The sequence below is a fragment of the Taurulus bubalis genome, assembly GCF_910589615.1.
Source record: "Taurulus bubalis genome assembly, chromosome: 9".
Classification (NCBI taxonomy): domain Eukaryota; kingdom Metazoa; phylum Chordata; class Actinopteri; order Perciformes; family Cottidae; genus Taurulus; species Taurulus bubalis.
This window is the reverse complement of record NC_136597.1, coordinates 7946477-7970552: the sequence shown is the minus strand read 5'-3', so window position 1 is coordinate 7970552 and position 24076 is coordinate 7946477. Positions and strand designations below refer to the sequence as shown.

Below are 24076 nucleotides of genomic sequence, written 5' to 3'. Positions count from 1 at the left end.
CTTTGTCTATAATGATGGTCCATTGAAATATCTAAACTAAAATATACTCTTCTTTTTGACACACAGGCAAGCTGCTTCCCCCTGCTGTCCCTCCTACGTTTTTACTTTAAAAAGCAAAATGTCTTTGAGGGAGTTTATTTCTCATATAATATGAAATTATTTTTACCACATCAGTGAATGACAAGAACATTGTCTTTTGGAGTGGCGGTCACTTGCTTTTACATCAGCATGAGTGATAGTGTGACTGGCCCTTTGCCCGTGTGGAGTTTCATCAATAAATCCCATTCAACCATGCAAACAGCTCAAAACACATTTATTACCTGATGTGCATCTTTATTGCTCTCATGAGGACGCATTAACCCCATAACTGTTTTTAGAGTTGTGATCCATGTGAGTTATAATCAGTCCTGTGAAATATTAGGCATATACTGTTACTTATGATATTGATGTCTCTTAAACCATGGAGCGTACAGATGGATTATAGCCTTGGTCTCTCTAATCCATCATATCTCATCATGCAAAGTTAGATTACCTCGTTCAGACAGATATACTGTGGGCCATATGTTACTGCGGCAACTCCAATTACAAATTCCACTGTACTATACATCTCACTCAAGCTATGCAATGAGATGCCATATGGGAGAGAGATGCCGAACCTGATTGCACTGGAATCCCTGGGATTCTGGGAAGAAGAAGAAGAAGAAAAAAATCTAATTCAAAACAACTGGATAAAGTTAAATTTCAAGCGGCAACCCTTTTAATCCCAATTTTAATCCAGATTAAATCCACATCTGCCATGTATTTTGCGTGCCTCCACATCCTTCTTGGACCCCAAGCGGCTGGCCACTCTTCTCAGAAAAAGGAACATGCTTTGGGGTCCACCGCAGGATTGAGAGGATTGTTTTCATCCCAGACCTGAAGATGTAACGGTATGTAAAGCTTTCATTACACAGATTTGTCGAGAGACAGGCGCTCTGCCAGAGTGGTGTAACTGTGCACAAGAAAACAAGGAAGTGATGTAAGAGGGGATTGTCATCTGTTGTCTGTGGGTTTGGCTCGGACAGCTGCTTCTGTTTCTTCTTCTCTCAGAAATATTCAGCGGCAGGACTCTGATTGAGCGTCCTGGCTCGCCAAGGAATTAGACTGTCATACCCAGAACATACCAGAAAACTGTAGCCCAGAAAATGGAATTCTCTCAGATTACCAGGAGAGCTTTTATTTGGAGCGTTGCAAAGTACACGTCATGATTGTTAGTGCTCATCCTCTCACTCGCACAGCCTCTCTCTCCAATGCAAACATCCTTCTCTCTCTCTCTCTCTCTCTCTCTCTCTCCATCCTCTCACGTCATCCTCGTCTGATTAAAAACAAACAAAAAACAATCTGGATCATAACCTCTGCAAGTATCTGCACACAGTTTACCTTGAGTTCACGGCAGAGAGTCTTTGAGTCCAAGCATTCAAACATATATGAGAGAGATAGAGATGGTTCATATATGGGCCATCAGTTTGTGTATATGTCTTATCTGAACATGGCTTCAAGCTTCTCAAAAATAAACTAAAATGGAGCACTTCTTTGAATTTACGACAGTATGGGACACATTTTCAGGTCATACTGTAGGCAATATATTGAAAAGTAGAATAAAAACTAAAAGTTGCAGTTGGGCTTATAAGTATTTTCACAGTGGAAGGAAAAGCAACTTTGGATTGAATATTGCATGTTTATGGAAGCAGCTGGTTACTAATATTGCTGCGGAGGCTTTCTGGTCAGACAAACTGGACCGTCCAATTTAAAGGGTTTAAAGTCTTTCCGTTTCTGTGCAGTCTGTGACAGCGTGCACACTCATTCTCAGCAGAGCAAAATAAATGCCGTCTGTTCAATCTCCTTTAAATCCAGTGCAACACAGATACCTTCACAACCTCCTGGGAGGTGAGGCCTTTGGAGCAATAGTCATTTGCAGTACGTATTGTATGCAACACAGAATGGACTCATATCTTCTTGCTAGATTCGGATTGGGTCAATCAGTACTGTTCAGAAAGCTGCCGGTGGCAAGCTGTGGTTATTCCCTGCAGCTTCGCCAGCTTTCCCTAACAGAGCAAGAGACTCCAGTGAGTGCACACTATCCTTGTCTAGACGTAATCCCGGCCCACCTGAGTTCGCCTCCCCTCCTACACCTCCCGCCTCCTGCAGCTCCTCAGAGGCAGCAGCAGCAGCCGCAGCCGCCGCCGCGCACTCCTCTTTGAACAAGCGGTCATGCTCCATCTTGAGCTCTTGGTAGGAGCGGGAGAACATGTGGAAGATGGAGGTAGCAGGGAAGGCCATGATGAGGATCCCGCTGAGGATGCTGCTCAGCGCTACAACCTGTCCCGGGATGGACCTGGGCACCATGTCGCCGTAGCCCACGGTCGTCATGGAGATAATGGCCCACCAGTAGGAGGCCGGGATGCTGCTGAAGTCATGGGTGCCCGTGAGCTCGCTCTCAGCCAAGTGGACCAGCGGGGAGAAGAGGGTGACGGCCACGCAGAGAAAAAGCAAGAGGAGGCCAAACTCCCGGGTGCTGCGCCTGACCGTCAGCCCCAGCGTCTGCAGGCCAAGCGAGTGGCGAGCCAGCCGCATCACATAGAGAATCCTCAGAGCCCGCAGAACCCTCAACACCAGGCTCAGCTTGTCCAAGTAGCCCTTACCTCCTGGCTTCTCGTGATCCAGGGAGGGGTCGTCCTCTGACACCACCAGCGAGACGTAGTAGGGGAGGATGGCCATGGCGTCGATGATGTTGAGCGGCCCGCGGAGGAATTCCAGCTTGCTGCGGGCCTGAATGAAGCGCAGGATGAACTCCAGGGAGAACCAGGCCACACACACTGTCTCTATGATGAACATGTTGTAGCACTTAGATGAACACTCACCCTGAGGTAGAGAGGGAAGGCGAGGGTGAGCGAGAGAAAGAGTGAGTTACAGAGAGATCGAGAATGAGAGGAGCAGGAGTTTGACAGGGAGCAAGACAGATGGGGTGAGATGGAGAGAAGACAAAAATCCTGAGGTCAGATAATCAGCCTCGGTAATCATTCATAAATCATGAGCTCCAGTCACTCAGTATGCTAAAGCCACCGCAGGAGCACTGATAGATAAAACGGTGACACAATCAATCAATTATTTTATTAGGGCAGGTTTCAAGGATTAATGTGACACTCAGTGGCAGCGGAGATGCAAAGAAATCAGGTTTGCATGCCCTCTGACTGCAGTATCAAGGAAAAACGATGCGATATTAATAAACACTGTGTGACGGTACAGACGAGATTTGGCAGCATAGAAGCCAGCCGTTAACACCTATCTCTGTCACTTTCCTTTTTGTTTTGTTAAATTAGCCTATATTCCATCTCACCTTCCCTCTGCAGAAAATATCTGTATTATTGAGTCTTTCTTCATACTATATGGAGATCTAACTTCACTTGTCTCAGCAACTACTACTGAGGAATATAAAATGCTTTAAGATGCATTTCAACTAAGAATTACCTAAAAAATTAGTATTATATGTGGGGAAATATCTTTCACTACAAAAAAATGAATTTCCGAGTTGGCTAATTTAATCCCTTTAATGTGTGCATTGTCGTCCATATTTAATTTGCATTTGATTAAAATAATACTAAACATCAGAAGGAGTGAAAGTGTGTTGAAAGTTTGTTTGCCAGAGTAAACTGGTCTCTCAAGGAATGCTGAAAGCGAACTGGCATGACGTGTTTATAGTTTTTTCAAAATGGATCACTAAAAGTCGGGACTAACTGTGGCAAAGGAATTTATGGTGTTGAGCTCATTTGTAAACACAAAAAGTGACAGAAGTAGCTGTGTGGAGAATAAAAAGATCTTATTATGTTAGTCAGACAGATTAAGATTGCTCTTAGTATTCTTGTGATGAGTCCAAGTAAAACTAGATCAGATTATTTTACTTGTTTTCACACTGAATATGAAACCAAATTACTTGATATATATTAATGAGACGGACATTATTTGTGTGCTCTCTCAGCCGATTAGCCTTCCCCGTTTCCTCCACTTTTCTCATCGTTCACTCTCCCGTTCATTTGTCTCTCTGCCTCTGTGTGTCTCATCTACTTTCCCGCCCTCTTACCCATCTATTCTCTCTCTCTGCCACCCTTCCTTTTCTCTTCCGGCCTTTGTCTCCACCTTCTCATCACTCATTCTGTTTCCTCGTCCATCACCCTCTCCGGACTCCCTCCCTCTCATCCTTCATTCTCGGTTCGCCTCACACAACAGCCTCTTTCTGCTTTGGTTCCTTCATTCCTTCAGAGTTCATCTAAGTGAAACACAACTCCCTCCACTGTTCCTCTCTGCATGATGCATCCTTCACACATGTGTCCCATTCCTCGCACTCCCATTCATCACTCGTGTCCTCTCTGCCTTTCTCATTGATTCTCCTCCCAGTGGGACTCTTATCCTTTGACTTCATATCTACAGAGTAACGTGTATCTGTTTAATTTGTAGGGCTTTACAATATATGCAGTGATATTTATCTGCATTCACTCTGAAACCATTGGCTTTTTTCACACTGTGCTAATTTACAATGATATTGATAATAGCAATAGTTCTGGGCTACATTCTGCCTCCATCTTCTATCAGACCTGCAGCTGCAATGAGAGCAGAATCATTACAGCCCATTACAGCTAGGGTTAGCAAAATCATTTAGTTACATTTATTGAAATGTTCATTACATCAGGACGACATTCAATCAATTAAATACTTGAAAGAAAATAATCCAGTATTTGTGGCTGTTGCAGGAATATAATAATCCCATTCATTCATTCGGCCCGAATGAAACGCCTGGAGGAGCCTGTCTTCCCACATGTCCTTTCATAGTTAAATAATTGGTAACACTGGACCAGGTTTTTTGGTTGAATCTTCTTTTAAATCTAACTTCCTCTTGCTATTTTCTCAAGATTACCAACCCTAGCTTTTCACATGAAGATGATGAATGCAAGTCCAATATTTGCATTAACTCCTGAAGGGAATCTCTGGCTCTTTAGATGCTAAATGCTTCATGCAGTCACCAGCTTGCTAACTTTGTCAGTTTGCCACTTGGTGCTGAGCAGGTATGGATGGTACAGGGGATTTTTCAGAGCTATTTTGCTGAAAACATCTGCCGGCTGCATCAGGGTTGATGAGAGCGATGAGAGTAAACCAAATCAGTACAGTTGTGAGCTGCAAAACCGTGTCTTCTAACTCTACGTTGAAGCTACATACGGTTTACACAGTTCAATATCAACCCCATGAATTTGGCCAGCAAAATTCTCATTGTTTACATCCCATCCTCTGGCAACATCACTCATGCAGCTCCCAAGACTCCTCTGTTCTGATTCCGATTCGGATTTACTCATCAAGGAAAATACCAGCAATAATGAACATGTTCCTTTGACCTTGGCTACGGCAGTGGGAAAAACCGAGCATATGAGACACCCTCCCTAAGTAAAGCTGATCACAACTTCATCCGCCTATAGTTCCCACCTACAGTACAACATTACAATGGAATGGAGTCATCAAAAAGCAGGTTAAGCATGGAATGAGGAGGCGAGAAAAACTTTGCAAGTCTGCCATGAGTGCAATGGAGAACTCTCACATCATCACTGATCATCCTTTTCTGTAGAAATACAATTGTCCAAACAAAAAAAATGGTTAAGTCTTTTCCAAGAAAAAACCTTGGTCCACAAAGAATCTGTAAAAAGCTACTGAAGCTACTGAACCTGAAAGAAATAGTCTTCACATCTGGCAACAGGGCTGAGGCCCAACTCATTCAAGCAAGGCTAAAGAAATAAATAAAAGGGGCCAAAAGTGTCTATAAGGTGAAGACAGAGCAGTTCTTCCGGGAGGGCAGAGCCAAAGATACAAAGGTGTTAAAACACTAGCCGGCCTCCCAAATAACCCATCCTACCAGAACAGAGAAATGTGTAGAGTTTGCAGAGAGCCTGAACAGCTTCTACTGCAGGTTTGACAAGCACAACTTCACACAGGAGCGGGAGGATCTGACCACTAACCTCTCTAAAATGCTTTCACGAACAACAACACAGTGTGTCACCCAGGTGGACGTTGAAAGGGTGCTCAGGAGAACCCTAAAATCCTAAAAAGCTGTCTGAGATCTTGTGTAATGTCTTCAACCGATCACTCTACAAACACTCCATACCAGTCACCAGGAAAAGTATCCCCACCTGCAATAATGATTATCGCCCTGCATCCTAAACATGGCTGGCGATAAAGAGCTTTGACTGGCATGTCCTACCCCAGCTAGGGAGGTTTGTGGGCTCACAGCCCCACTCCAGCAGCAGAGAGGTGTGGAGGATGCAGTGCTGGCTCCACTGGAGGAGTTCAAATCTTGTCAGTATGGTTGTGTAATAATGTATTTAACACTGTGTAACCTCAACTCATGCAAAGTAAACTCCTTCATCTTAATGTCCACCTCCACCTCATCCTCATCATCATCTCCTTGCTCACAGACAAACACCAGACAGTCAAATGCAACGGCCACTACGGCCACACTGGGGGACCACAAGGTTCATCTCACCTCCCTGGACTGTACACAGACGACTGCAGCAGCTCAGATCCTGAGATGCTGTTCAGCAACTACTCTTACAAAACAGATTATAATCCACAGTTTGGTAACAGCCAGTTCTCATTCCCAGGACCCTCATATAGCGAGGCTTTGTCACCCCTCGGCATCCTTTAGCGTCTGTATGGGACGCATCATTAGGCGCTCATCCAATGCTCCGGGAGTGCGATGAAATAGTATGGAGACCAAAACAAGGAGACTATGGTGTTTGAGAGCAGTGCTTTTGTCCTAAAGGGTTGTTTTCTGTACTAATATTACATCGTTTATGTTTTACTCATTTTAAGCCCAACCATTATGTTTTTAGTAATCCTAACTCAATGATTTAATTGTTGATTTAAATGTTTTTCAAAATGTCCGTTATGTTTTGTGCTGCAACATAAGCAACTACAAAATGCTTCTTGAATCAGCAACAATTCAAACTATTTCAGCATACTCATACATGAATGAACACTTGGAAACAGCTTTAAAGTCAGTATGCTCTGAATGTTTGTGAATGATAAACATTTGACATGTTTTCAGTTAATGAAGTTGCATATTTACAGTTGAGCAGACACAACGCAACATTAGCCTTCGTTAGGAGTCGAGTGACTAACCAGCAGACATTTAGACTCCTTTTCACTTTTCTTTTTGTTTTGGCATCCACTGATTCTTGAAGGAAACATCTGGCTGTTTAGCTGCTGAATGCTAACTTCTTTATCTGGCTGCTGTTTTGTGTGTGTGTGTGTGTGTGTGTGTGTGTGTGTGTGTGTGTGTGTGTGTGTGTGTGTGTGTGTGTGTGTGGGCAGGGGGTTATCAAGGCTTTTAAACTAAAAATAGCTCCTGCTGTATCTGGAAACAAGATTCATAAATGCGGAACAAATGAGCTACAAATGGCAAAAACTACAGCTGAGGGGAACTGCAGAGTCAACTGATAAATCTGTGAGGACTGTTCACATACAAATCGTCATTTTAGTACAGCTTTAACAAACATATTTAATAAAGGCAAGTCTATTTCTAAAGATTTCTCATTCACTCTTCAGTGTGAAGTGTGAAGTGGGTAGAAACTGGTATCCTCAATGGCTTCAGCTGAACAGACCATGATTTCTCCAGAGAATCTGATAGACCGACTGGGGAATATTTGTTCCCCAAGCTGAGGACATTAACAAAAGGAAAATACACATCCGATAGTTTAAAGGGCCTCTGCCTGAGAATTAGCAGTTCTATAAATCGCTAACTAAATAGATTCTTAATTCTTTCCTCATGTTTTCCCTGTCTGATGTCAAAGTCCTGCTGAGATCTCCGGCTGCCTACCTGTCTGACCTGTATCCTCTCTCAGAAGCTGTCATGACAGAAGCACTCTCCACCTCTCAGTTATTCCCTTCTGCACTGCTCTTTCTGTCTCTCGTGCTGACATTTGGCCCATCGGGGCTTTGTGACACCGTTCTCGGCCTCTGCTTGATGGGGTATTTGTTACAGCTTTCCTCTTCTAAGATACACACACTCGAACACACACAACCTGCCACAATTCCCACTATCTCCCTGACCTTATCTCCTCTGTGCGACTCTCATTGGAACTAAAGTCTGTGACAGCTCATTTGAGCACAGGCACTGTTCACCCCGGCAGCTGTCTAGTGTTTCACATTACTGTCCGTATTAACACATCTCAATGTCAAATTAAGACAAAGAGCGGATCGCGAGGGTGGAATTCTCGGGACAGGGGCATTTGAAGTGACCACATGCCGAAACCCACTGCCACAGAATCCTACAGAGAGGAAGGGGATCAATTGAAGCGCATGCCTTTCTGTCGAGGAAACAGCAAGGCCACACTAAATATTAAAATGTAACCAAGGGAGACGATGAAGGACAACTCACACACACAAAAAATGAAAAGTAGATGATGCAAAGCTTTGTCAACTTGTGCCAATTGCCATGACTACTTGAATGAAGCATGGGACTTTTTACACTGTGGGCTGCTCCACAAGCATGTCCCCACTTTTTAGCGACCACAGCTTTTGTCATAGGAGGCTGACGAGTGTGTGAGTGTAAAGGTTTGTGTTCAAGCCAATTGGCGAAAGAGGGCTGTGGCACTGGCTTATAACAAAAAGGCCTTTAATATCTGAACAGATTCACGTGCCATAACCAAACTCATCAACCATTTGTTGCAGCCTCTTGTGAAAGGCATTATAGCACACAGTAGAGTTCCTTTTTCATTAATGACAGTTTGCGGTCTGACAGTTTATGACTAATGAAAGGGGCAGGGGCAACCATTTCTTGTTGACACTTGTGGGAGGCATCATTAGTCTCAGCAGTTTCTGTTTCATGTTGCCATAGAGGTCAAGTGTTTGTGTATGTGTGTGAGTGTGTGTGTGTGTGTGTGTGTGTGTGTGTGTGTGTGTGTGTGTGTGTGTGTGTGTGTGTGTGTGTGTGGTTGCATGCCCGGGTGGATGCATTCACTCCTTGTAGCAGAAAGGCCTGAAGGCAAACTTATCCCATCTTGCTGTTTTGGATGCCGAAAGACTGGGAAATCGTAGCGTAGCACTGGTCAGCTCCGACCAGGGTTTGAGAAATATCCAACTCTGCTCCAGAGACTCTCATGCAATCGTTTCAGACTTTCTTCATTTTCAGGCTGATGTTAACTTCTAGCTGTATCTTTTTAAACAGTTTTTGCTGCTGAATATACGTTTGGCATCCTGTTTATATTCTTCAACCGCATATTGTAGACGCTTCATCAGCTGAAACCTGAAATCGCTTATTTGATTTGACAAAAAAATTATATAATATTTATTCAGGGCTTGCATAGAGTGACAGTGTGAGCTCTGACACCTTGACGAAGTAGCAAACGGGGAGGGGCTTAGTGAAAGGTAAATTGAGTTTGACACTTTTGTGTCTACATTCTTGTTGACAGCCTCCCATCTACCCTCTGCAAGTGACCCAACGCTGTGCTCTAAAACATCTGCCAGATGTTCCTACACCAGGGTCACTCGGTCGGTTTGAAGTGCAAATGTGTTGCTTTATTGTAAGACAAGAGAAAGCTTCTATAGAACTGAATTATGAAAAACTATTCTACTTCTCGATCACATTAAAGTCCACATTTCGCTATCTTTAAGTAATTAGGACAACTCTATATGCAGCTGTCATACTGTTCCATAAATGATATAGAGAAATGCGGACCACCGCGTGACTATAAACTGCAGTGTGTTTAAAAAAAAAGTGCTTATTGTCCTTAGGAGTGCTCCCTGGTGTTTTATTCTAACTTTTCATTCCATTCTTTGCCTTTGTCACAGCATGTCTCTAACTCCACAGCTCTTTCTTCTCTTGCAATCGGGTAGAAAAAGCCCCCCAGGATGATCCTACCCAATCCACGGGTTTGGGCAGAAAAGGGAACAAACGAAAAGACTCTGCCCATCAATCAGCTCTACCCTGCAGCAGACCTTGAACACACTTTGCACCATTGAACGCAATTTCTCAATGCTGCTGTACTGACCTTGCACTGACTTTAAAACTTCTAGAAAGAAGAGGAGAAGGAAGGAGGGAAGGGACGGATGGCGAAGACAGAGACAGAAAGACAGGCAGAGAGAATGAGGGGGTGTGGTTGAACGCCCCACCACTGGCCTTCACTGAAATACTGCACATCAAGCACTGAGGTCACTAGTCATGGGTTATTAAAGGGGATGTATCATGTGACACCTCCATTCATCATCAGGCTGTAACCTGATAGCTGCAAATGCACACAGGGTGCATGTTAACCTCCGGAGAAAAAGCATCCCCTGTACCGGGGGCAACCCATTAGCAAATATAATATAATATATTACCCTATTTCATAATGTGCTATTTAATGACCATATACATTGTATACTGTTTTGAGGTCTTCAGCTTTCAGAATTCGTAAACCAACTGCATGTTCTCAAAACTGTCTTCGTTGTCCTAGTACTTTGTGCAATGACAATACAGTTGAATCTGAATCTGAACAATATCATGCATGGTATTGAGGGTGACTAGAAATGTATTTAAACTAGGAGTTTTCTAATGCACCTGAACGCACCTCTATTTGAAACTGTCAACGGGGAAGCAGTCAAACTTTTATTTTTCAAGACTATGTTATTCTCGTTACCTAAATGAACATGCACACTTACATTTTACTTACATTTAAGTAAGAGCTATTCAAGTGTTCATACTAGGATGTTCATTTCCCTAATAACAAGGTTATCTGCTGAGTTACAGGTTTCTTTTCGGGCCCCGTGGCATCACATGATGGACCCATGGGTGGAAAAGGATAACTGGATAAAGCGTCAGAAGCAGCGCTCCATTCCTTCCTATGAAAGTTGCTCAGTGGCAAAAAAAGTTGAGGAAAAAAAGGATAGAGTTCAGTTGAAAATACCCGGATCGCCTCTGGGCCTCGGTCCAGCAGAAGTGCAGATGAAGTCTGGATTCACCAAACCATTTTAAAATGTTGAGGATCTAATGATTAAATATGGGCTATTTCTTTGTTAACTCAAAAAAATATACCTAAATATGCATCTCTTTACTCCAACATTGCAGTTCCAGTTACACTGCGCATATATCATACCCCATAGCGCAAGACCTTGTCACAGCCTTCATTCAATAGACCTTGGGAAGGCGCCATGTTGGCGGGAACTATTCTTTCTTGTGCTTTCAGCGAATAGCTGGCTCTTAATAATCATAAAGCCATGAGATGGCGACAGACACCAATAACCTTAACATCATTGTCTTTGTCTCATTCACGAACACTGAAGGCCTTTGCATCCTAGATGTATCTGCCTGTGTAGCATAGTGCTCTTGAGTCATATGAATATTCATTTATGTTTTTTGTGTTATTACCATTTCATTGTTTTGGGGATATTTATGTTATTTGTAACATGGCTATATGGATATTATTAGTGTTTTGAAATTAAGAAACCATAACTGATTCATGTGATTATGTTAATTGCAAAAGTGAAGCCAATGTGGAAGTGCCTTTAACTTGCATTTAATCTAATAGCCAGCAGGTGGCGACTTTTCTGTTTGAAAATGAAGTTCGATTTGATCAAAGTCGATCCAACGAAAATGATCCTACGATGAATACACTTGTTTTCTTAGCTCAGTAAACATTAAAAACATGAGTTTATGGTCTCAGTGGCTAGTTTTAAATCTTCTTGTTAAAAAAACACAGATGGTGTCGGCTGTACAGGCTGCAGAGTGTCCTCCCAAAGACCTACATCTTGTTCACGCACATACACTCCAATGGAGAAAAATGACAAAAGAATGGCTATGAGGATGGATAGATAGAATAGAAGAAAGAGGACAATAGGAGGAGGAAGTGTAGGTGGCTAAGCAGTGTAGAATGATACAGGAGAAAGGAATTACAAGATCAGTTGATGAGGAAAAGATGAGCTGACATCTGAAGCATAGGGTTCCCTTCACACCCCATAAGTCTCTATTCTCTGTCTGTCAGGATGCTACACACACACACACACACACACACACACACACACACACGTGTGTGCGCATGTTTCCCAGTTTGTTAGGCTCTCTCTTCCAGGATTGTGTCATCCTATATAGGATGACAATAAAGGGTATGCATTGTTTAAAAACCCAAATGGGATTGAATTAAATATTGCATATAAACTACACACACAAAACTTACAGTATAATTTAAATGAAGCCTTCAGCAAAAAAAGCTATTTTTGTTATGTTAGTTTCTCATCCAGAATTCTTAAACATTTCGTCTCATCAAATTCAAGATGTCAGAGGTGCATCAGCAATGTGCTCGCAAAAGAGACTTGAGTACAGACACACGCACACACACACAAACACACAGAGCAAAAGAGCCATATACTTTTATTATCACAACGCTGTGCAAACAAAGAACGACATGTTTCGTTTATTTTTAATCTATTACAACAGGGAAAGTGTCCCATCAATTTGTTGCATCAATAGGCATATCAGAAAATGTGATTAAAAAGAAAAACACACACATACACACACATCTGCTGCCGGCTCTGCAGGATGCACGTAGGAATGCAGAGGCACGTTGCAAAGGGTGCGTTTGACAACAGGGTGGAGCTGCGGTGTGAAGGGTGCGTTTGATTTTGCGCTAGCTCCAGGCAGAATACGATTGTGATGTGTGCCGGTGATCAGTGATGACAACTGTGCAGGGGTGGACACCTGCTGCTCACTATATGACCTTGGGAGAATAGAGATGCTGGTGTGTGTTTTTTGTGTGTCTTTGTATGTGTGAGTTGTGTCTATTGCATGGGTCACAGCAGTATTTCCTCTCCATCCTCCTCTGCCCCCAGTTCTTCTCTTTCCATGATGTTTCTGACGTCCCTGCCTGTCATCCTTCACCTGTCCAATAGGTGTCCTCAGTGTGCTCTCCTGTCCTGCACATCAGCCCTGATGTGTTGCTGCCTCCACAGCTGCTCCTTATCACCAATCAGTGTCTGAGTGTTTATTAAGAGAGTTCCTTTGTTGTTTGGTGCTTTTCTGCAACATGTCTTTCTACTCCCTTAAAAAGCTGCATCAGCATTTATAAAAGTGAGGTTTTGCAACAATATCAATTATATTCCAAAGGAATCGCTGCAATTAGTATGGACGTCCTAAATCCACACAACCTTTGGGTGACACAAGAATTGCTGCCATTGACCAATAGTCTTGATGGAGCCAGAGGTTCCAAAAGAGAGGCTGTATACACTTTTATGTCGAAGACTGCTTCACAAAAGAGAAATAGCTTGCAGAAAGTTATGAGACGGTATACGTGGAACAAATATTTATCTTGAATGAAGTGTGTGAACTTATATGGACATAATAAACTAGGTACGTGTCCCAGTTCTTTTGCTCAATGTTTGCATTTCAAGAGAAAATAATGGTTCAACAAGCTTGACACTATCCGAAGGCTCCTGCAAAGAGGCCAATAACTCTGCAGCCTTCCTTTGCAGAACATTTGGAGGACACCAACCAACGCGTCCTTTCCCACAGTCCAGCTGTTTTATGCTGCATTCAGGGGTTTGTCTTCATCTGGTAAATCAGGAAACCTGGTTATGTTTCCAAGATACATGATGGTCATTTACTTTTTTAAAGTGTATTATCACAATTTCCGACTTGTAGACAAACTCACCATTACTGTAGTTTAGGTCTGCTGAGTCGTAATAGGGCCTTACCAATAAGGCAGAGATTCACATGAGAGACAAAGTCACTTTTAAAAAAAGATAATCTGGATGACTGTATTTTGTTTAAAAAGTCGTAGAATGAATTTGTCATGCAACTATTCCATTGTAGCATTAACTGTCAACAGGGATCTTTCTACAATCTCCAGCACTTAAACACCCAGACATATGGGAGCCTTCTCCATTGTGCTGTACTCCTCTGTGCTGTGAGGTGCTGCACAATCCCACCCTGGCGCGGACAGGATAAACACCTCATACTTTGCTGTTCTCTCCCGTAATCCCACTTCAGACAGAGAGACACCAGCTCATAACCAGCTAGGCTGCAGTAGGAATGGAATCTGCTCCACACTGATACGGTCCAACAGCCCGCAGATATAAATACATAACAAAATGCACGTGCCTGCTAATTATTAGTGCATGCATATTCACACACGTACGTAAGTGCTCTAATGGGGTTTCCTTATTAGCAGAGTTCAATCATACAAATATTCCCCTTGTGGTTTGAAGGGTTTAAGATGATATCTCTGCCACACAGTTGAAACCTGAGCAGAATTTGAAAGTAGCAGGACACTGCGTCTATTTGTTCTTTATTGCCTTGAATTGGCTATTTCACATTATTTCAGTTCTGATGGTAAGGCCATCTGCAGCTCGGCCAGCTCCCTCTGTGTGTGTGAGAAATTATGAATACCCCAATTGCATCCAATCGGTTCACCACCCCTCTCCTCTTTTCTGCATCTGGTTTATTTGTGTCACGCCTTCTCTTTCCTCTCCCTTTATACTCTCTTTCCAGTATGCCTAAAGTCTTATTTACTTTCTTTGACTTATAGCCGCTCTGACTGAGTGCCAGCATCAGTCCCACCCTGCTGAGCCAACAAAGTTTACAGACTCGGACATCTATTTATGCTCCGCTTGTGTTTATTTAATGGAGGTTTAAATTATGACGGGGAGGTAAAAAAATGAAGAATGGGTTCTTAATGAATTCTTAATTTTGTGCCCCTGTTGTTACACACTCGAACGAGGCTCATGATTGATGACGGTCCTTTGTCTTTTGGGCTCAGCAGGTGTAACCAGCGGACTCTGTGTATAGAGAGACAAAGAGAGTACAACACACACACAGAGTATGAGTCACTTTAAGCCTTGCTAGTAGTTCTTTGCATCTCCTGTTTCAGTGTGTGCTTCACATGTTAGGTATGGAATTGAATTACCTAAAGTAGACTTATATGCTGTGAAGAATATAATACATATAGTCTCGTTGTACAATTGTATTACACCAAAACAGAGTTCACAATATTAATATTTTTTTCGCACATCAGACTGTTGGCTGTGTTGCTTTGAGCTGCAGGGGAAATTCATTCATGCTTTCATGTCCAGACAGTCACAAATGTTGGAAACCGAATCACAACTCCCCCTCAGAGACAAACATTTGGAAACTGGCTTTGTTGATTCACATAATGCAATTCTGCACAGTTCAGAAGCAGGAGGCGTACACGCATAGAGAGAAATTCTTCTGAGATTTTATCACAGCCAACACTTTGATCTTTTCAAAATGATTCTCAAGGGAGCTGGACATTGGTGCAAAATGACAGATAAAAGAACAAACTCTGGCTGTTCGGGCTTTTGTAGATATGAATAGCTGAGCTATCACGGCAAAAGATGTTCTTCCATTTTCATTTGTAATGTGCTTAATCACATATCGTACACAGAGGAGGGAACTCACTGGGTTACCCTTCTCGTTAGACAGCTACGCAGTCCGTCTGTAAGTGACCTATGGGGCCTAACAAGGGTGGATCACATGGTGCCACACAAAATGATCTTCCTTATGAGTCAGATGCCCTGGAAACATTATAGTTACCATTCTTAAGAGAAGCTCGGAGACCATGACTAACCTTTCGTGTTGCTAAAGGCTGTAACATTCATATTCCATCACTGCGTCTACATTGAACATGGCAGGAGTGTAAGGTCATTTAACAGACTCAGTGTGATTGCACACTGCTACACAAACTGACTTTATCTCAATGACATTAGCATTTGTAATGTAAAATGGTGTATGCTACGCTACGGGCGATTTATCTCCTCCCCTCCTCTTAAGCCTCTGCAGCTAGTGTGCTGTGGGATTATGACAATATGTAACCACAACAAAGGTTGTTTTTCCTGTTTTTTTGCAGCTTGTTAAGATCACAGAATTAAACCTTTGTCCTTGTGATGAAGAGCAAAACGTTGCTGAGCATCTATTCATTTGTTCAGCTTTGACAAAACAATCTCTGAGAAAACTGAACACAGACTTCTTTACTGATGATCTCCTTGGCCTTTTCTAAAATTGATTAATTGTATTATTTTTGTTATGACAGTTTGTTCTTCACAAGAGACAAATGTTATTAATCTATTTGTCCTCATACCCACTTAGCAGGAGGCCACAACAAATTATGTTATTTAATATTGGTATATCAAGTATTGTATGTAGTCATTCAACAATGCTAGTATTTATTGACTGCACTCTTTTAATAATAACACATGTGACTATGTATAGTAAGGCAAAACTATGTGCACATGCCCTGAGAGTGTGTGTGCTCTCTCTCATGTGTCCAGGTGATTCACTTCCTCTGGGAGGAAGGAGAGACAAGAGGCTTCACGTTGGGGTTAGTGTTCACATCCTGCCCTCTTACTGTGTTCTCCAGTTATCTTCCTTCTCGATGACCCAGGCTCCTCTGTTTCCTCCCTAAGAATCACCTTATCGTGGCTACAGACGTCACAAGACACGTTATCTACGTCTCACTCTGTCTCTCTTTCTTTGTCTCCGTTGTTTCATAATAGATTAAGAAATCACACACCCTCCCGCCCTCTCTATAATCACTTGTCCAGACAGTGTCAAAGGTTCAATACGACTATTGACAAGTCTCTGCTTGAGAACAAGAGGACAGTCAATCAGAAAGCGTTTCAAACCCTCAATCTGAAGCTTAAATCATGCAGTCGGCTACTTGGCTGTCTCACTCCATCACTCTCTCTCTGTCCTTCTCTCTCCAGATACTTGTGATTGATGTCCTGGCACGGAATTATTGAACAGCAAATCCCTCTCCAATTTATGGCATTAAGGACATAAAACAGCCACTTTAAGTACTCCCCGGGCCAGAATATAACTGAATTAGGAAAAGGAGAGCAATTCGGATGAGGCTGTCTCAAAATACTCCATCATTCGTGAGAATATTAAAGGCAAGTATCTGATGCTCGCTGAGAGTAAAAACACTTTGATGTATCTGTGAGAAAAATGCAGAAAAATGGATGACGAGAAAGTTACTGCTTTGCTGAAAAGTTTTACTCAGAAGGATTTGCAAGAAAGAAAGGCAGTGTCTTTGGTGGATCTGATGACATTTGAACAGCAATGAGATGGAAACTTATGCAGGTTATCAGTGTTTGCTGAGACCTGCTGCTTTCCAGAGAGATTTAAAAGCTGCACACACCCTGTTCTTCTTTCCCATCGAAACACAGGTGCTGGGTTAGAACAGGAGTCAAAGTGGAAAAATGTCTCATGCACTTCTGATGTGTGATGTTGATGGTTTTGTTTTGCCCTAAATAAAAGAAGATAATGGCAAACTCATCTTCGCAGACATCCCTTTAGCAACTTTTAAGAGCAGTGTTTTTCTACACTGAATACAAAATATGAAACGATGCTACCTTTACATGTGGCTTTACAACAACCTGCACTGCTGTGTCAATCTCATCCATCCCTGTTGCTGCATAGCCAGGTAGCTAACTAGCTATGCAGGAAGGTGACATCCCATAATGCCACCAACAAAGTTTGGTCAAACGTTTTTCCACTTGGTGAACCAGCTGTCAATGAGCACAGCATCAGTTCTCTGTGAACAAGTCCGAGCTTTCTTTTACTTCTGCACTCTTAACTTGAAGCCAGCGTTTCACTGGACAAACAGTGAAAACAAAACGTCCAAATCACGCTGTTGGCACCTTCCAATTTGTGTCGGAAGTGATGTTGGATTTTAACTCTCGTCCGCTTTCTCAAAATGTTCACATATGTCTATAATGATTAAAGACAACATTTAAGAGACTACAACACTACGAACCTTTTGGGCTGTTGAACCTTTCTATCAGCTGGGTCTGAAAAGCCAATACTGTTTAGACTACCTGATTTGATATCAATATTTCATGCATCAATTAGCATTTCTGAAACACATTAGGAGAGGTTGTGCTTCCTGTCAAAACGTTGCAGCTGTACACTGCCTGGTGCAACAGTGGCTCCATGATCAGATGGAGAGATTTTACATAAAGAGCAGAGCACTTAGAGATGCACACAGCAGGGGATGGAGAATTGACGGATTGGTTATTATCAGGGGTCTTGAAACTAAGCCATAAGATAAAGGTCCTTCCCGAAGCACTAACTGCATAGTGATGTACAGTTTGATAGAGGGGATCAACTGAGGACAAGCAGAAACACAATACAGATATAGACAGAAGGGAGCGGGAGAATAAAGTACTGTTTATCTCTTGCTTTTTAACCGGCCAGAATCTCACGCTAATCCGTTCTCCGTTTTTAATTCTCTCTCTAAAGCATATTATTTGATTTCTCTCTCTCTCTCTCTCTCTCTCTCTCTCTCTCTCTCTCTCTCTCTCTCTCTCTCTCTCTCTTTTTTTGTCGTCCTTCATCTTACACATATTCTGTCACTCCTTTCACACTCCCCACCCCAAACCGGGGCAGGCAGAAGATCAGGATGGATGATGAGTGGACGAAGGAATGTCGGCCCACTGCAGCACAAAGCAGACCAGAGACAGAGAAAAAAAGGCAGGGCCATGGGGAATTAAAGATGACAGCAGTGCTGCTGCTCCTGCCCGGGCAGGCGAGCTGGACAGTGTGTATGGAGATCAGTAGCCAAACACCCAAGATTTGTTTGAAACTCAGGAGCAAGCAGAGAGGATCTGCCCTCCTTTATACAAGAATTACACAACATAAAATGTCCTTATAACCTACAATGTCCTCACAGGGAACGGAGAAGTCCGACAGAACCATACACACACAAACACACTAAGGCCTTGGTTTTACTTTCCGCAAGCACGAACATGAGCTGACGTGGATACTGTGTTCTCTCTCTCTGTGTCCGGTTTCTCCCTGTGGCAAAATGACATTCTCAAAGCTCCCCAAAAATCTCCATTTCTTTTCTCTCTTTTTCTCTGTCCGGCTGCATAATTCTAAGATGATGAATGTGCACAAACAGGTGAAACCCTGACACATTGAAACCCCTGCAAATGGCCGTGTCTGATGGTGTGACGTCACTTTGGCCGCGCGGACCCTCGCTACCCTCTTGTAAGTGGCAAGCATATATTACGCCTAAGTTGTCCTTTCAACCCACAATGTCCTCACAAGGCCTGCCTATACAAACAGCTGTACACACATAAACACAGCAGTGTAAAGTTTCACAAAACTGCTTTTTTTGTCAGGAGGAATCAATACAGTATAACAATGGTGTGTGTGTATGTGTGTAAAGGTTTGGGTGTGAGAGGAGTTTGTGCAAGTGCACTGGCCCCTGAGGTGAGCTCCATCACTACTACTCTGTTTACCCGAGGGATTTACAAGCAGGAAAGTCCAGTTTTCTGTCAATATCTCAAATGCAATTGTGATACTTCCTATCAAGAAATACAATCTCTTTGCATTCAGCAACACCTGTATTGTGTCTCTGCTTCTGCAGTCTGAATGCAGCTTTCTGTATTCTTCTGTATATCTGACACCACTGTCTGTTTCACCTATAGGCTAATAATTATAGATTTGTCCCATCATATGGTACCACACAGTCATACCGGTTTACAGCCCCCAAAGAATCTGACTCTATCCATTCATGTCCATCTGTGTTCCTATGACTGTTCCTATCGACTATTGGACTCCTCCTGGCAGGGAGCCTTCTCAAGTCATCAAGCATTCTGTAGCAGACGCTCTCCTCTTCCTCCTCCCTAATTTCTCCAGTATCATACCCTCCTGCACTTGATCCTTTGGCTGCCTGTGACTGCTCATATCAAAATCAATACAGGGGCGGTACTGTTGATGACTTCTCTACAGCTGTTGAGCAACCAGTCTTTGCATAAGATGCATTTGCATATACTATTTCTTATTTAAAGGCCCCTTGGAATAAGATGGGTAACCTTCAGGATAGAATATTTGCCTGCAAGTGAAAACATATATGTAATTACAAAAATGATTGTACATGAACAGAGGAAATGCTGCAGTAAGATGTGTATGTAGTTAGAAGGGCAGAGAAAACTCAAGACTAAATAAATGTGTGCAAGATTCAGAGACAGCCGTATCGGATTCAGTGGATGAGTTCAGTACTACTGTATGTGCAAGTGACTTTTTGTGAATAGGCACGTGACTTCCAGTGCATGTATGTGTGTGTTTTTACATGAACAAATGTGTGCAACTGTGAGTGTGTCTACTTATACACACTTTTGTGTGAGATAAAGTAAGCCCATTTCATTATTCCCTAGTATTTACTGACAGATACTGGACAGGCCTCAGTGAGCAGCTCTGGCTTCATAATCCCATGCTGTTATGGGTAGACACAGATCACAGGACATGTACAACAGACACACACAGACACACACACACACACACACACACACACACACACACACACACACACACACACACACAACAGCATCCCACGAGTATATTTAAAAGGGTGTGACGACAGGAAGTTTTTCATATTTGAGCATTTTGAAGCCTGACTTTTTGCAGCATCACAGAAATGTCTGCCTCAATCTGAAATGAATGATACAAGACTCTCACACAATGTGTGTTTTTCTCACTTGTAAACCCTGACATAAAGTTGGCACACAAGGGTGATGTGTTAGTTTCCAGGAAACAGAGTTAGTGTTGGAGATAATGAGCATCCACTTTGTCGTGTTAAGTTATGAGCTGCTCTGTTACTTCATGGTGACCGTGTCTTTGAGCAGGGAAGAACTGGTAGGAGAGACAGCAGTAATCACTCACACAACTCATGATAAATCTCACTGACAGTCACTGTTGGCATCTTACTGCAAAACTTGAATTTATGAGTCCTGTTCAAGTTTTAAACATTGGCATTGATTATTTAGTATCAGTTTGACTTTGGTTCAGGGCCCTGTTAAATTCACAACATGCAAGAATACTGGTTCACTCACCCTTTCCTCTTCCGCTCTGAGGTCGGGCATGGTGCCGATACACAAGCTGATGACAGTCACCGCAACCATGATCACAGACAGGCAGGCAAAGATCTTCCCCGGTAAGCCAGATTGTGGATTCTCCACCATATCTCTCAGCCAGTTCATCACCTTTTTGTACCTTGTCTCCTCCACCGGCACCCGCTGCATGGCGTTTCTCTGCCTGCACTCCTCCTCGTGCCGCTCCAGCTCGTTCATCTCCTCGATCCGCGTGTACATCTTCCTCTTACAGCAACGCTCCATGTATGTTATCTCCACCCCCCAGTAGGTCAGCTCATCGTGCAGGGAGAGGACGCACATCTCCCGCAGCAGGCGCAGCTTCCCTGCAGCCAGGAAGTTGAGTATGATCCTGAAGGCGGATGGCGAGCGGTCGAAGAAGAACTCCTTGTGAGCTTCGTCATAGTCGTCGCAGACCCTGGCGATGTCCTCGGGTGATCGGCAGCCACGGAGGCGGCCAAGTCGCGTAAGGGGGAACTGCTCCAGGGTGCTCCAGGGTAAGGTGTAGCGGTTTCCCCCAACGTTGATCACCGCCAGTAGGGCGTGGTCGATGGACACCAGGTCCTCTGGCCGACGGATGAACTGAGCCCTCTGGTAGTACACGCCCTGGAGAGTGAACGAGGAAAAGCTTCAACGGATGCGCAGCTGCATCTGAAATATGTGTGAACAAATGATTCTATTCCTTTATTGCTCTTATATTTGAGACAATCGTATTCATACCTTGATGGTCTCCGTCTCAGGGATCTCTGTGAAGATGTGGTCGAGACTACTGTCATCGCTGACGGACAGGTTGCTGAAGTCATGGTTGGCGTTGCTGATGATCGGCATGGCAGCATCTGGAAAGCACGCTGCTCCGCACTGGGCAGCTCAGATGAAGTAGTGAAGGCAGAAGAAACCTGAAGATCGTGCCACCCTCAACTGTTTAGTCTCAGGACCAAATGTTTTTTTCTCTATCTCAGCCTCCAACAATTTATGTTAAATCTTGCAAACTTGAAAATCTTTCCTGCCAAAGCCCAGGTCTATTGTAGACAAGCTGAGCATAAGAATGGCTGTAGCTCCCAGTCTTTTTGGCCTCAGAACCCCTCATAACAAGGAGTTATTTCTCAATGACAATCAAGCTATGGCTTTGGTTTCCAACCAACAGAGGAAAAACCCAGAAAGGAGTATCACGATTCCTGTTGACACATTTTAATGTGGATGAGTTTTGACGTCTCCGTCAGCCTTCCATGATGATCTCCGTTGGCATATCCGGATTCAGCATCAGATCAGAGGGTAATCTGGGTCTGAAGCGAGAGTCTGTAAAAGGAAAAACCCCAATAGAGAGAGTGGGTTAGGATTGATCAGTGGCTGATAGCTGCAGAGGATGAACTGGATGAGTCATGGAGGTGTCCTGGGACTGAGGGGGATCCTCTGTGTTACCGCAACAGTATTAGGGAGGGCCTATAGCCGAGGTGCCACCAGGCAGGCACTGAGAGAGAAAGAGAGCATTAAGGCATTATGTGAATCACATAATAGAGAAAGAATGGGCAAAGACCAGTTAAGAGATGCGTGAGAAGACAGAAAGAGAAGAAGAGACCGAAGGCACACCTCAAAGAGACCGCAGTGCTTTAGGCTCAATCCTGCCCTTTCATCTCCTTTCAGTGAGAAACAAGACAGACGGGCACATCAGCTCTGCTGCTTTAAATGTCCCGTCAGTGTGGTCGGCGCAGGACTGTATCAGAGAGCACATTCATTTACACTGACATCAGCATCCAATAAGGATGGCCTGGCTGGTTTACACTAGTGCTCGTGTGAGAGGATTCAATGGGCAAGTAGGAAAGAACATTCAGGTCTGTGGTGTTTGTTATTCACACTCTGGGTGAGTTATTGTCGATGGGCAGCGATCCTATCAACAGACACTGAAACACAGGGTCCAAATTGTTTTTCTTGGCAATACAATTTCCCTGAAACTTGTTGGCACAGTAATGCATTACTGTTGCCCAGAATGGCTCGCTGTGTATCAACGCCTTAAATAGTTGTGATTAGTTTCAAACTGGGTCCTATTATCACATTATTTGTCACTGTGACTAACTTACGATTTGGCTATTTTCCTACTGCAGAGTTATTTAATCACATGCACGAAGACAGCTGCCAGCAGATAGAAAAGATAGAAAAGTCTGGAAGACTGGCAGCGGGAAAGATATTGTCAATTGAATTAACAGCTGACATTTTGACTTTTTTGAAGGTCATAGCAGGAAAAGCCCAGGATGCAATCCTGTTAGCCATTGTAATGCAGTCGATTACACTTGTGCCTTCATGACATGAAAAAGGTCTATTGCATACTTATCTTAATAATAACTGTTAAATCTTTGAAGGTCTGTTGATTTTACACAAGTGACAGATTGGAGTACACTCAACCAGCTCCACCACCTTTCAAGAAATGAGCCACCGCAGTGTGTAAGAATAGATTTAGGATTGAGTGCTATTGTGGAAAATCATGAAAGAATAACGGAAACTTTGAAACAGCTGGACTTATCCTTAGAGACGCATAGTTCTTTTTTCTTTTATCTGCTAATAATAAAGCTGACTTACATTTGGGAGGCTGCCCTGCACTTTTCTCCTGCCAGTTCTTGTTGTGAATATAAAGCTAGAATAGATGTTTCTACACATGCCGCTGCATTTTAATAAGCCAGAATCTCTGAGGGCAGTTCCAGACCTATTTCTAAAACACGCGGTGCAACATACAACACGTGCACACATACAACTCTCTGACTCACCTGACTCACAGCCCTGATGGAGAGCAAGTCCTGTAAGACTAATCCAGTCTTGTACGTGGGTTTGTCAGACATACAGTAGCACTACATATTTTGCTCACTGCAGCCTATACCGCAGAGTATCATCAGGACTGAGATTATTCTGCTATCCACACGCGTATTGAATGTGTGACTGGACAGCACAGACAGTTGGAAGCAACGGGGCCGCTCCAACATGCGTGACTAATTCAGATCCATGAAAAGATAGGATCCTGTACTGGAACCAATAAATCACTTCTGTCCCGATGCTGGTGTTTCATTTCCACCTCATAGCATGATAAACTATGTATTCATCTATCTGTATTCCCAGTGGATGTGGTGTTTTTTTCATGGTGGAAAGTTAATTG

General features: G+C 43.2%; 1 protein-coding gene across 1 annotated transcript; it reads right to left on the bottom strand.

Annotated features, from left to right (window-relative positions):
- Positions 1-1270: 1270 nt before the first annotated feature.
- kcng4a (potassium voltage-gated channel, subfamily G, member 4a) lies at positions 1271-21765 on the bottom strand (the record flags this gene model as incomplete). The annotated part of the gene is made up of 3 exons (XM_079223239.1): positions 1271-2901; positions 20902-21543; positions 21658-21765. 3 exons carry the CDS (start codon positions 21763-21765, stop codon positions 2029-2031), a joined length of 1623 nt encoding a protein of 540 aa, XP_079079365.1. The 3' UTR covers positions 1271-2028.
- Positions 21766-24076: the final 2311 nt, after the last annotated feature.